Source organism: Cyclopterus lumpus, chromosome 6 (assembly GCF_009769545.1).
Source record: "Cyclopterus lumpus isolate fCycLum1 chromosome 6, fCycLum1.pri, whole genome shotgun sequence".
Classification (NCBI taxonomy): Eukaryota; Metazoa; Chordata; class Actinopteri; order Perciformes; family Cyclopteridae; genus Cyclopterus; species Cyclopterus lumpus.
Window position 1 is genome coordinate 5,337,648 of NC_046971.1, and position 13,429 is coordinate 5,351,076.

Genomic DNA, 13,429 nt, shown 5'->3' on the forward strand with positions numbered 1-13,429 from the left:
CACGAACACTAATGAGATCTAAACGAAGACGTGAAATCCCCCAAAAAACTTGAGCGTGTTGCGTCTGTTTTAAAATCAAGGCTGGTAAAAAAAAAATTAAAAAAAATCCCTTGATTTTTAAACTACAGGAGCGACCTCAAGGCTTTGATTTCTGTCGTCGTAGATTTGTTAATTATCGTGATTACGGCGTCGTTTGTTTTTAACGTTCCATATCCTGGTGTTTAACGTGTCATTTTACCTGTGATGCAGATTTCAAAACGAGGCCACAGGTGCATGGAGTTGCATTTTTTATTTTTTTTATTTGTGGTGAACAAGAGGCCACACACGGGCAGTTTAGAATATTTTGTGAGCTAAACAAGGAAATAAGTTTCGTTGCTGCTGAACGTTTTATTTTTTTTTACAAAACATTTAATCGCTGCTCTCCAGGCAGGTCGTGTTTCTTTTTGAGCGTTGAGACTCGCTCGAGAGCGCCTGATGCAGTACGGTGAACGACGTGAGGATGCAGGTGTGTTTTTGCCGACATCCGACTAAAATGAGATTTAACCTGGATTCAAGCGCAGATCCTAAAATATTGTTTTTACACGTTAAAGAATACCATGCAATAATGCAATTTTCTCATCGTACCACACCGGAAACACCTGCTGCGATGAAAACAATATTAATAATAGTAAATAATAATAATTAATAGAGTTTGATAACACCCAGTTCAGTAAAATCCATTCAAAATAATATACATTTAAACATCGACTCTCGAGCACAAGTCTCAAATCTCAAAAGTGAATGTTATAAAAAAAAAAAAAATATATATATTTATTTTTATTTTTATATATATATATATATATTTTATTTTATATATATATATATATATATATATATATATAAAAATAAAATAAAAAAAAATAATATATATATATATATATATATATAGAAAAAAACGGCCAGCAGTGACGTATAATATCGAGAAAACCTCACTGGGTCACTATCAATGTGTGAGTGTCCCATTACATCCGCTGCTCTCCCTCTGCTCACTGTGCATCTCCACAGACAGAGGAAGTCAGAACCACCGGCGAGGGGCGGATCAGCTTGCTAGGAGAATGGAGAGAGGTGCCCCCCCCACCGAACCCCCCTCGCCTCAGTTTGGGAGTGTGGTGATGTTTGTTTTGAAGACAGCTCTCTCTCTCTCTCTCTCTCTCTCTCTCTTTCCTCTCTTAGTCTCTCTCCGGTTGTCACAATGTAGGAACAAGTCAGTAAGATTAATGAGATTTTACTCCCCGGTGCCGATTCATATTATACAAGTATTTAATTATTCTGAGCATAAAAAGATGAGTTTGACACTCGCAGTTGACAAGATCTATAACTCAAGGTCCACATGCTATGATTACATTTTAGCGTGTTCAAAATAATAGAAAGTTTTCGGGTTGTTGTCACGACAACTTGGCGAGCTTCATCCGTTGAGGATGAAGAGGAACCGGAAGTTAAATTTGTAAAGCGTTTTCACTGTTTCCTTCTCTGCACCTTACTGGTCTCGCGTGAAATTTGTGACACGGTTTGTGGTTGTGTCACAAGCGTTTCTGTTGTTGTTGTTGTTGTTGTTGTGATACAGAGTGATCTCCCGTTCCGCCTCTCGTCATTTAGCTCATCTTAATCCATGCCCAACGTCACGCTTTGTCACCGATGAAGTCTAAATGCATCGTTGTGTGTATTTGCTTGACGTGTTAGTACGTAGTGAATGTTAATGTTGACCTCTTCTATCTTCATGCAACGCAGTATAATTAAGTTATATTGGAGTGCATTGAAAAAAAAAAAAAAAAAAATCCCTTTAATTTTTTTTTTAACTACCTAATTGACAGATATTGTGGCAAATACACACATCTGGGGTTTATTTTTCGTCTCTGATATCAGAAACTGTTCTCACGCGTTTTTTTAAATTTTTATTTAAACCAAGAAAGAATATGCCTGTTTTTCTCTTACTTTCCTGGCTTTTTTTTTTTTTTTCTTAAAAAAGAAGAGAAAAAAACCCCATCAAAAACCCCATCTTCCTCTTTCCTTATCTCACCTGCATCCAAATCTCTTTTTTTTGTTTTGTTCTTCTTTTCTACATCTACCAGGTTTTTACGCTGCTTGAAAGAGTCGCAACATTAACGAGTGTGAGTCAGTTAGCGGCGAAGAGCCCATATACCTCCTTGAGCCTCAACCCATATAGCCCCCCCCCCCCCCTAAACCCCCCCAACCCCTCGCCTAGTAATCCGCTGTTCTGTGCTTATAGCTCAGCCAAAGCTACCTGAAACACAGCCTCCTCTTCCTCGGTCTTTACCATTTAAAGAAGTGATTCTTTTAGCAGGACGTGACACGTCGGGATTCCTTAGCAGCCCTGTGGGTTTTAAATGAGCTTGGCGGGGGGGGGGGGGGGGGGGGGGGGGGGGTGTCCACCCTCATTTGCTTTGGTCACAGAAAGAGCGAGACAAATCTTCTTTTATTTTATAAAAATATATATTTCTTGTGTGAGAGCGTCGTCACCACTCCTCAAAGACATCACTTCTCTTAATGGAACTGCTCCCTGTATTTTAAAAAGGAAAAAAAAAAAAACATTTCTGCAACTGGTCATGAAGGCATTCCCCCCCCCGCCCCCCCCCCCCCCCCCCCCCCCCCCCCCCCCCCCCCCCCCCCCCCCCCCCCCTCCTGGTGCTCGCGTCCTATAAACACACTTTAAGTGTCTGCACTGAATTTCTTCTCCAAAAAAAGAAAGAAGCGAATCTGACATCCGTGGCGCCCAGGCTGGGGAGGCGTTCATGGCCACGCTACTGTAATCCGCGCGTCTCCGCTTCTGTCCCGAGGAAGGTTTTTTTGTTTTTGTTTTGTCAGCGAAGGTTTCGAACCACTCACTGTTTTAAACTTCCTCCCTACAGGTGCCCGAATGGACCAAATGCAGCAGCCGAGAGAAGAGGAAGGAGAAGAAGGTGGAGAAGCCCTTCTACTCCGACTCGGAGGGCGAGTCCGGGCCGACGGAGTCCGCTGACAGCGGTAGCTTGATGCGCCGTCACATCCTTCTAATGGGTCTAATGGGGCCCAGTAGATGAGTGTTTGTGTGTGTGTGAGCACGAGTGTTTGGTCTAGGGAGGCATAACCGCCATCATTCAAGGTTGTTGTTACTGTCAACAAATACTATGAAAAGTCTTCACATAAGAGCGGTTATAAGTATATAGTTTAATTAAAAGACAAAATTCATGGATGTCATTTTGTATCTGACAAGTCTGTGTAAACATCAACAAGATCACTTAACATTTCTTCTGCTGAATTTCGTGTGTAATACCAAATTATCGATATCAAAATCTTCATATTTAAAATATTTTTCCAATATCTTTTCTATTCACATTGTTGTGTGTGTGTGTGTGTGTGTGTGTGTGTGTGTGTGTGTGTGTGTGTGTGTGTGTGTGTGTGTGTGCACGTGCACAGGTAAGACCTGTAGGAAAATCTGACAGTCATTGTTGCTGCTTAATCTTTTTTTTTATCGGAACTTGCCCTTGACAACATATATACGTGTGTGTGTTTATATATATATATATATATATATATATATATATGTGTATATGTATATATATTTATTTATATATAATATATGTATATAATATATATATATGTATATATATATATATATATATATATATTTATATAATATATATATATATCTGAGGCATCAATAATACACCATTATATATATATTTATATATATAATATATATTTATAATTGTACTATCTGTACTAATAAATATATATATATATATAAAATTAGTACAGATTTTACTGGATATGCTGTGGACATCACCAGGAAGTCTTCACTGTTTTCTGTGCTCGCCCCTCTGATCCCGATCTTCTCTCCCTTTCAGAGTCGGACTCGGCCAGCGGCTCGGAGATCGGCAGCGGCGTCGTGGGCAGCGTTTCTGGAACGGCGAGCGAAGAGAGCGAGGAAGGCTCTGAGTCTGAGGAAGAGGAGGAGGAGGAGGAAGAAGACGAGAAGGACAAGAAGATGACGATGAAGAAAGAATTAAAGAAGCCGGTGCAAGAAAGCGAAAGGTAGCACATTCTGTTAATATTTTTATCTTATTTTGTGCCAAATATTTTGACTCTTTGACCTCATCCATTCATACCGGTGGTCACTTTACCCTCTTCCTGTACATCATGACGATAATAACAGCAGCATCCTAAAATGGGAACCTTTCCTTTCCAGCGAGCAGAGCAGTGAGGAAGAAGAGGAGAGGAAGCACGAGAGGAAGAAGAGTAAAGCGCGCAAGAGCGACTCCGAGTCTGAATCCGACGAGGACGAAGACAGCGAGTCTGAGAGCAGCCAATCGGAGTCTGAAGACTCCGAGTCTGAGGCGGAAGTCAAGAAGAAAAAAAAGGTATCGAACAAAAATAAATAAATACGCCCTGGAAAAAAAAAAACGTACAAAAAACCCTCGTACATCGACAGACCGACCCGAACATTAATCCGTCTTGATTTCTCAGTTTTCTCTCGCCTCCTCCCAGGCAGCTCAGTCCAAACCTCCTTCTAAGCCGGTCAAGAAAGAGAGCAAGAAAGAAATGTCTCTGCTCGACCTCGACGATTGTGAGTTTTTCTCCCCTTGACTAGTAATGACGCTCACTTCAGGGTGTGTGTGTGTGTGTGTGTGTGTGTGTGTGTGTGTGTGTGTGTGATTTGTTCTTTTTCTCACAATGACTGTAAACAAAGACCCACGAGAGGATGACATGCGTCTCACCCTCTCGTCTCTTTTCCCAGTCGAACCTGCTCCGTCTCCTCAAGTCACGCCTCTCAACAGCTTCCTGTCCAACAGCCTCGCCACCGACCTGGAGGGTCTGTCTTTGTCTGACGCCGTCCTCTCTCCGGCAGTGAGTAGACTTCACTTCTTCTTCTTCTTGTTCTTCTTCTTCTTCTTCTTCTTCTTCTTCTTCTTCTTCTTGTTCTTCTTCTTGTTCTTGTTCTTGTTCTTCTTCTTGTTCTTCTTCTTGTTCTTGTTCTTGTTCTTCTTCTTCTTCTTGTTCTTCTTCTTCTTCTTCTTCTTCGTCTTCTTGTTCTTGTTCTTGTTCTTCTTTATTCCTTCTTTCCTTCCTTCCTTCCTTCTTTCTTTCTCCCTTCTTCTTTTCCTTCCTTCTTCTTTATTCCTTCCTTCTTCTTCTTCGTTCTTTCTTCGTTCTTCTTCTTCTTCTTCTTCTTCTTGTTCTTCTTCTTGTTCTTGTTCTTGTTCTTCTTCTTGTTCTTGTTCTTGTTCTTCTTCTTGTTCTTGTTCTTGTTCTTCTTCTTCTTCTTCTTGTTCTTCTTCTTGTTCTTGTTCTTGTTCTTCTTCTTGTTCTTGTTCTTGTTCTTGTTCTTGTTCTTGTTCTTCTTCTTCTTCTTGTTCTTCTTCTTCTTCTTCTTCGTCTTCTTGTTCTTGTTCTTCTTTATTCCTTCTTTCTTTCCTTCCTTCCTTCCTTCTTTCTTTCTCCCTTCTTCTTTTCCTTCCTTCTTCTTTATTCCTTCCTTCTTCTTCTTCGTTCTTTCTTCGTTCTTCTTCTTCATCTTCTTCTTCTCGTTCTCCTTCTTCTTTCCTTCCTTCTTTCTTTCTTCTTCTTCTTCTTCTTCTTCTTTTCCTTCCTTTCTTCTTCTTCTTTCTTTCTTCCTTCTTCTTCCTTCCTTCTTCTTTATTCTTTCTTCCTTCTTCTTCCTTCCCATCTTCGTCTTCCTTCCTTCTTCTTTCTTCTTTCTTCCTTCTTTTTCTTCCTTCCTTCTTCGTCTTCCTTCCTTCCTCTTCCTTCCTTCCTTCCTCTTCCTTCCTTCTTCTTTATTCTTTCTTCACAACCTGATGGTGGTTCAGGCAGTCGCTCACGTCCTTCTACATTCTCTGCATCTCTGCTGCTTCCACTCTTGTCCTTCATTAACATTTAGCCGTGGGGGAACTTTGAATGTTTAAAATATGAGTTTATGTTTTATGTGACGGGTTGGAAAAAAAATCTGAATATTTGTCAGTTATTGAAAGAGTCAAAGTGTCGGTTAAAATCCTCATCCAACAAGGATCCACCAGATGGATAATAGATAGGGGGAAAAAAACGTCAAAAATAATGTCTTCCATTATTCAGAGTGCATCTCCCTATTGAACTATTTTAAGAGCACGTTTCCTTCATGAATAGTGAACCTTTTTCAAACGTAGCTCGTTAGCTTGCATCAACCCGTCTCCTCCTCCGCCTGCAGACCCTTTCTCCCTGCAGCGCGCTGAAGAGCTACGAGCTGCTGCACCGGATCCGAGGGGAGGGTCTGTCGGTGGAGTACTGCTTCAGCCGACAGCCGTTCAGCCCCGACGCCAACATGGTGGCCGTGCAGATGCAGTTCACCAACAACGCCACCTCCGAAACCAAGAACCTGCACATGGAGGAAGTGAAGCTGCAGTCCGGGATGAGGGTCAAAGAGTTTCCGGAGATCGGTGAGCACTTCGCAATGAGAACGACGCGACGTGGAGTCGACGTCGTGCTCTTCGTGCCTTTACGAGCAGTGTGGTTAAAAAATGTAAAGGTTAGAAAAGGGATCGTCAGAAACACGAATATGGATCTTCTCTCCTGTGAAGATGGGGTTTGTGTCGAAAAGGCCCGACGGTCACAAAGAAAGAAGACGCAACAGAATAGAAGCAAACAATATGACTAAAAATGGCATTTCCACAAAATGCTTATGTTGTATATTTTACTCCATTTGTAAAAATGCCTCCTGATCAACTAACTACATGATCATTTTATGCATCTTATGCAAAGATAAATAACTATTGGTTCATTAACATTTCTTTCAAATGTATTTCACTGTGCAGCTTTCTTCATGCATTGTATTCAACGGCACAAAGTGAAGTGTTTCTAGTATCCAGGCTGTTGCAGACTGACGGTTTATGTTGTTTTATTCGTGTGTGCGTGTGTGTGTGTGTGTGTGTGTGTGTCAACACCGTTGTCTTTTTGTTCCTATAGAGCTGCTGCCAGCAGGCGAGACGGCCACAGCGGTGATGGGCATCGATTTCTGTGACTCAACGCAAGCAGCAAATTTCCAGCTGTGGTGAGATGGAGTGTGTGTGTGTGTGTGTGCGTGTGTGTGTGTGTGTGTGTTTTTTAATGTGCAGTCCTCCTCATAGTGTGGCGAGGTCTGCGTACAGCACTGAGGACGCAAACACTGTAAAAATATGATAAAAACTGCTGTTTTCTTTATTTTCTATTGTCTCTCTCTCCATTTTCAGCACTCACACCAGGAAATTCTTCGTGTCGATTCAGCCGCCGGTCGGGGAGCTGATGAGGCCCGTCTTCCTGACGGAAAACGAGTTTAAAAAGGAGCAAGGTGAGCGATTTTAAAAGGGAATTGGATTACTCTGTTAATGAATATAAGAACATTAAAAACACTGTGACTTTATGGCCGTCACATTAAAATAAATCTATAAAGGTTGGTATGTCCGTACCGAGCGGAGGAGGACAGACGAGTGATTTTCTTTTCTTTTTTATATTTATACAACAAAAAATAATTTGTTTGAATGGGCAACTTAAATTAAGGGCCATATCTTTCAGTCACATATATGTGGTCCACTTCAATGTTTTACATTGACTTTGTCCCATTTAAACGTGGATTATTCTGCAGTTTTATTTAATTTCCAACATTCAGCAACAACCGCACTTTCAGTACTCTAGTAAATAAATCGCCGCCAGCTCTTCTATTATTTTGAAGGTTTTATATCTGATATAATTTTTAAATGAATTAACATGTTTTCTTATTCATCATAAGATATGTTATTAATTTATGTCGATATAGAATATCATTCATATCACTCTCATGAAGCAGAATCTATCTTTGTTGGCTTTGTTGAATACTTGACTCTCGTTATATCAATTATACGTCGTTCTTCGGGCCTGTCGCCTCTTTAATAAGACTGTTGCCATGGACACGGTTCTGACATCAGTCCACAGTCAAATGTTTGCGATTGTCGGTCACGAAAAAATCATCACGGATGTTTCCTTTAGCGCTGAATACTTCTTTGAGGCGGTACGAGGACCAGTTATGTGTGTATGTCTGACGTGGGACACACAGTGTGTGTGTGTGTGTGTGTGTGTGTGTGTGTGTGTGTGTGTGTGTGTGTTGGGACAGTTCCCGCGTGTTTACTGGCCACGAGCAGCGACAGACGGCGGTTAGCGGCGTGTTTCTGTCGTTGCGTGTTCGTCCTGACTAACAAACCTGCAGTGACTCTTTAAACATGTGTGTCGTATCCACGGTTCCTCCCTCTTCGTACTGTCCCCCCCAATAGAGAAGCTTTTACTAGGTAAGTTGATAGATTTGTTTCCCCCAGCCATCCGTGTGCCCACCTGCCTTTTAGCCAACCTCACAGAGACCCTCCTCCTCCTCCTCCTCCTCCTCCTCTAATGCCTCTGGCTGACCCCCCTCCCCCTCCCCCCTTCCCTGCCTTGGTAATGAACACTTAACTGCATCTCCAGACCTGCAGCTGCAGACAGACTCACCTGTACTAACCTGCATCTTATTAAAGGCCGCTCTCACTCTGCTGCACCGGGAATGACTGGAAATGCTCGTCCACTGATCCCGAGTCACTCTTCAAGCAAAAATAGTCTGCTTGAACCAGTTGTCACAGGTTTTCTTCTTGTTTTAGGGGTATTTTTTTTTCGCTTTTCTGAATTGAAGATAGAGGTTGTTGTACGTTTTATATTTAATATAATATATATATATATATATATATATATATATATATATATATGTATTGGAGTATATGTGATATTAGGCTATATAAAAAAAAAATGTACTTGACTTTTTTTGTTAACCAAAGATTCAAAGTGTTTTATCTGAGTACTTTGCCAAGAGCCTGAATATTAACATAAAACATAATTCTTAAGTAAAAAGAAAAATAGATTTAAGTCAGAAAAAAAGGCTGAAAAATAAAGATTATTTTGTGTATTCTTCTGCTTTTGTTCCCTGTTTATTTATGGGTCCTATATCCCTGTAAACTGTATATGTCGGTTTTAATTTGACGTAATATGTAAAGGAGCAACTGTACTGCGATCCCCCACACTGTTATCCATAACTGCTTTGCACTTTATGCTACTGGGAGATGCAAAAAAAATAAGCAGGGACTCTCTTCTTTTTTTTTTTTTTAAAGCTTTTCCCAGTTCGACCAGTGCTCTGCTCGTTGCTCCACAGGTCAGCTGATGGGCATGAACGAGCTCTCGGAGAAGCTGACCCTGGACGCAGAGTGTCGGAACGAGCACGCCATCGTCCAGAGGGTGACCGCCGCCGCCAACCTCAGCCGAGTGCCCTGCGGTTCGGACAGGGAGTGCAGGTGAGAAGATTAGCAGGAAGTTCATCCCTCCAGCGTCGCCCCGCGGGACGCCGCTGGTCGTACCAGTAGACGAATACGTCTGAGATCCTGTTTCGACTGTTTTTTAAACCCATGAATTATGAATATATCCACTGTCGGTGGTTGGAACAGATTTCAGCTTTAAAAGGGTTAAAAACAATTGTTTACTAGTGTTGGAAGACCAGAGCGGAAAGAAGTACTGCAGGTTTTTGTTTACTTATTTCAAAGTAGCAAATACCACAGTGTAAAAATACTTTGTTACATTTACAATTTACTGAAGTAAAAGTACAAATTATTAGTATCAAACTATACTTAAAGTGCTACAAGTAATAGTAGTCAACTTTCAGAATTACCCATTTCAAAATTATGCATTTTTGGATTATAGTTATTGATGCATTGATATTTGAGCATCGCTTAAATGTTGCAGCTGGTAAATGTGGAGCTAATTGTATTTAAAGTGTGTATACCGCTGGGTGACGTGTGAGTTTACCTTCAGGGATCAATAAAATCCATATCCATATTTAAAATATGACATCATAATTGGATTTATATTTTGTATCATTAATCTGAAATAAACAACAATATTTCCCTCCGAACTCGTCCTGAAGATTTAAAGTTCCCAAAAAACAAAACTGCTTTGTTAATTATGGTTTCGAGGGAAATCTTCTTCCTTTTTTTTGGGATTATATTTGTAGGGAGAAGGTTGAGATGGAAGGATGGTTCAAACAGACACAGGACTTTCACCCAGGTTTATTTAAAATAAAGTCCGTAACTTAAATAATGTTAACGCGTGCACATATTTTTATTTAATAAAACTGCGACCTGTAATCCGGGAGTAGACGAGTTTTCCTTAAAACACAACTGAGAATGCAGTTTCAATAGAATTATAGAAATGAGAGCAAAAAAATGGAAAATACTCGAGCCGAGTGCAGCGCTCTCGTAAATGTCGTTGGTTACTTTCCCCCACCGGGTATTTAAGGAAAGCATCGTTCTTCTGCCGCTTTGACCTCCTCCTCTTCCTCTTCCTCCTCTTCCTCCTCCTCCTCCTCCTCGTCGTGCCGTCCTCAGGTTCGCGGGCCGGACGGTGACCAGCGGCAGCCTGGTCTTGGCCACCGTGGCGACCAAAGAGGAAGCGGCCGCCCAGCTGACGGTCAACTGTGAGAAAATGGTGATCGGCACGATGCTGGTGAAGGACGTCCTCCTGGCTCTGACGCAGTGACGCCCCCCCCCCTCTCACCTTGACCCGCCTCTCGCATATCGTCCATCACACGTGTAGCACTCTCCTCCGTTCTCCTGTTAGCGACCGATACTTTCAGAAATGACTCCTACACCCACTGAACGCCGCAGCTGTGCGTTGTGTTTACGACAATCAGACGTGAATCCCTCGCTCCCCTTTTTTTAAGTTGCTTACATGTCGTTACCCAAAAAAAAATACTTAATTTTCCTTCCACGAGGAGCCAATTGGATTTATTTGAATGAGATTTTGTGCAGCTTTTTAAACCTCATATCCACTTGAAATGAAAAGTGGCGCGTGCATCGACTCCTCGGGGGGTAAAATAAATGAACATGAGCAAAACGCAAAGTCGGCTTACGCATTGTTTTCTAAGCTTTCCGCCGCGTCTCGTGGCAGATTGCAGTCGCTCTCTCGACGTGAACTGAGACTGAGTGAATAAACGAAAGGCGAGTTTATTTGGATTCAAAGTGATAACAAAAGACAATTAAAAATATATATATATATATATATATATATATATATATATATTTAAGTTTGAGAACTAGGTATAAAAGAAACATACGGCAAGTAGAAGAATAAGAGACGGCAGCTTTATGTTAAGATTTTTATTTATTTTTTCAAAACAAAAGGATTTCTTAATTCATTTTTAAATTTAAAGAACTATCTAGTTTCACCCATTTTGTTTTATTCCAAAATACGGCGCCCCAAGTAAGTCATTCTAACTGTTTAACGAGCGGATACCCGCATTATGAAGTCATGAGCTGATTCGAGATGTAGATTATATAAGTGAGGGTTTGTTTACTGGAGGAATAAACTCGTCACCGCAATACAACGGCATTAATCAATTCTCGTCCAGTTATCGGAAGTCATTACTTGAATGTAGCGTGAAGTTCTCCACTGAGACGACGACGACGACCTTATAACTGATCAACTTTGTTTTAAATACAACCGCTCCGGGGAATAAAGACTATAAGCATCTCTCTGTCGTGGTGCACTCGTTCATTACAATAAGTGGGGGCATTCATAAAATCTGAAGATGTATAAATGTTATTGTATGTATTACAACATGTAATACAGTACTACTATAAGTAAGGGGCGTGCGTGTGTGTGTGTGTGTGTGTGTGTGTGTGTGTGTGTGTGTGTGTGTGTGTGTGTGGGCGTGATGGCACTGAACATTTAATTAGCCGTTTTTTAAAATGATTCAAAGTGACACTTGACTTGAAAACATCATGAAGCACATTATTATTATTATAATAATAGTGATAAACACTGGACAATAAGTAGAAAATCGCTTGTATTTGTCGATTGCTACAAGATGCAACAATTTAAAAGTCTCACATTTTACGTTTTGTTTAGAGCTTCATAAATCTGCCTGAGAGCAAATTTTACTGTCGCTACGGAAACAAATCTATTTAACATTAGTCACCAAATTATTGAGCTTCAGCTAACTTGATTTTTCAACATTGAGAAATAATAATAAATATTTTCTTGATTGGTTCATAAAATGTAAGAAAATATAAATTTCCATCAATATTAAAGTCTTTCTTTGTCTAAAAAAAAAAATAAGAATAATAATTTTCCACAGGTAGCAACAGGAAAACCAGTAAATGTTCACATTTAAGAACCTGTTAACACAAACAAACAAACAAGTGTTAATTAGTGATCTTTAGAGACAGATTGTGTCACTTTTAAATAGTCTTTATGCTAAGCTAACGAGCTCTGCTAGCTGCATATTTACACACCAATCTTCTCATCTAACTTTAATTTTCTACACATTCATTTAGGGGTTCAAATGAAATCCTTCCCGGTTAAAACGCATACTGTAAACATCTGATGTTTACCACGTCAACAAACCTTCCCTCATTGATTCTTGCGTTTTAGTTTGAGAATAAATTTAGATTATGGTGCTCGTGATGACGTGAAGTCAAGCGTTCCCTTGATGTCGTTTGTCAGGCGACTGTTTTCATGCCTTCTGTTGTTGTTTTCAGGTCAGAGGTCACGCTGTGGACCCTCACGTGTCCAAGCTGCATGTTTCTTATATTTTAAACACAATATCTGTGTATTTATTTATTGTTTTACTGTTGTAAAAATGTGTTTTACCAAAGGAGTACGTTACGGTCTTAAACTTGTATCTCTTTTCGTAGAAAGAACTGAGCGTCATCAGCAGTGGGCGCTTTTATTTCAGCCTTTTTATTTTATTTTTTTTACCTGCTGCATTGTTTACCATTAAACCACTCAGACCTGATATGTCCAGTCGCTGCGTCAGTCATGATGAAGAATGTAAAGAGTAAAAAAAATAATTATACTTCTAATGTAAAGATACACACTGATAAGAGAGACTGCTTTCACAGAAACAGATACATTATTTAATTCAGGTCTTGCAATATTATTTTTTTTTTTACCTGCATCTTTCAAATATCCAAAGTGTTTTATTTAAACCGTGTTTGGTTGTGAAATGTGGTTCCTGAAGTATTACAAGTTTATTTATTATACAAATAAATACAAAAAAATACTGAAAGTCTCGTGTCTTTTGTTATTTAATCGAATCATTCTCCATAAAATATATATCAAAATTTTTTTTTTTAAATATAGATATTTTTACATTTATTTTTATATATATATATAAATAAATTAAAAAAAAATATATATATATATATATATATAAATAAATTTAAAAATATATATATATATAAGTTTATGAATGCAGGACTTCATTAATAGTATTTATTTAATGTACTGTTCTTTAGTTAAGTGAATACTTCCTACACCACTAGTGTTCATTAACAGCTGAAATGAACAAAAACAGAAGAACAAAAATAAGAGTCTGTTACAAAAGGCAGCAGTT

General features: G+C 39.7%; 1 protein-coding gene across 6 annotated transcripts in view; it reads left to right on the forward strand.

Moving 5' to 3' along the window:
• The window catches only part of LOC117732773 (AP-3 complex subunit beta-2), a 31,459-nt gene extending 20,403 nt beyond the window's left edge, over positions 1-11,056 (forward strand). For 5 of the 6 annotated variants that reach the window (XM_034535940.1, XM_034535941.1, XM_034535942.1 and 2 more), the window contains 10 exons: positions 2,907-3,021; positions 3,885-4,071; positions 4,226-4,397; positions 4,525-4,603; positions 4,775-4,884; positions 6,221-6,449; positions 6,976-7,060; positions 7,239-7,336; positions 9,194-9,332; positions 10,419-11,056. In XM_034535940.1, coding sequence (XP_034391831.1) covers positions 2,907-3,021; positions 3,885-4,071; positions 4,226-4,397; positions 4,525-4,603; positions 4,775-4,884; positions 6,221-6,449; positions 6,976-7,060; positions 7,239-7,336; positions 9,194-9,332; positions 10,419-10,569 — 1,365 coding nt within the window. In that variant the 3' untranslated portion in view covers positions 10,570-11,056. Of the gene's footprint in view, positions 1-1,048; positions 1,105-2,108; positions 2,148-2,906; positions 3,022-3,884; positions 4,072-4,225; positions 4,398-4,524; positions 4,604-4,774; positions 4,885-6,220; positions 6,450-6,975; positions 7,061-7,238; positions 7,337-9,193; positions 9,333-10,418 lie in introns of all 6 variants that reach the window. The other variant, XM_034535945.1, reaches the window with a different exon arrangement.
• Positions 11,057-13,429: the final 2,373 nt, after the last annotated feature.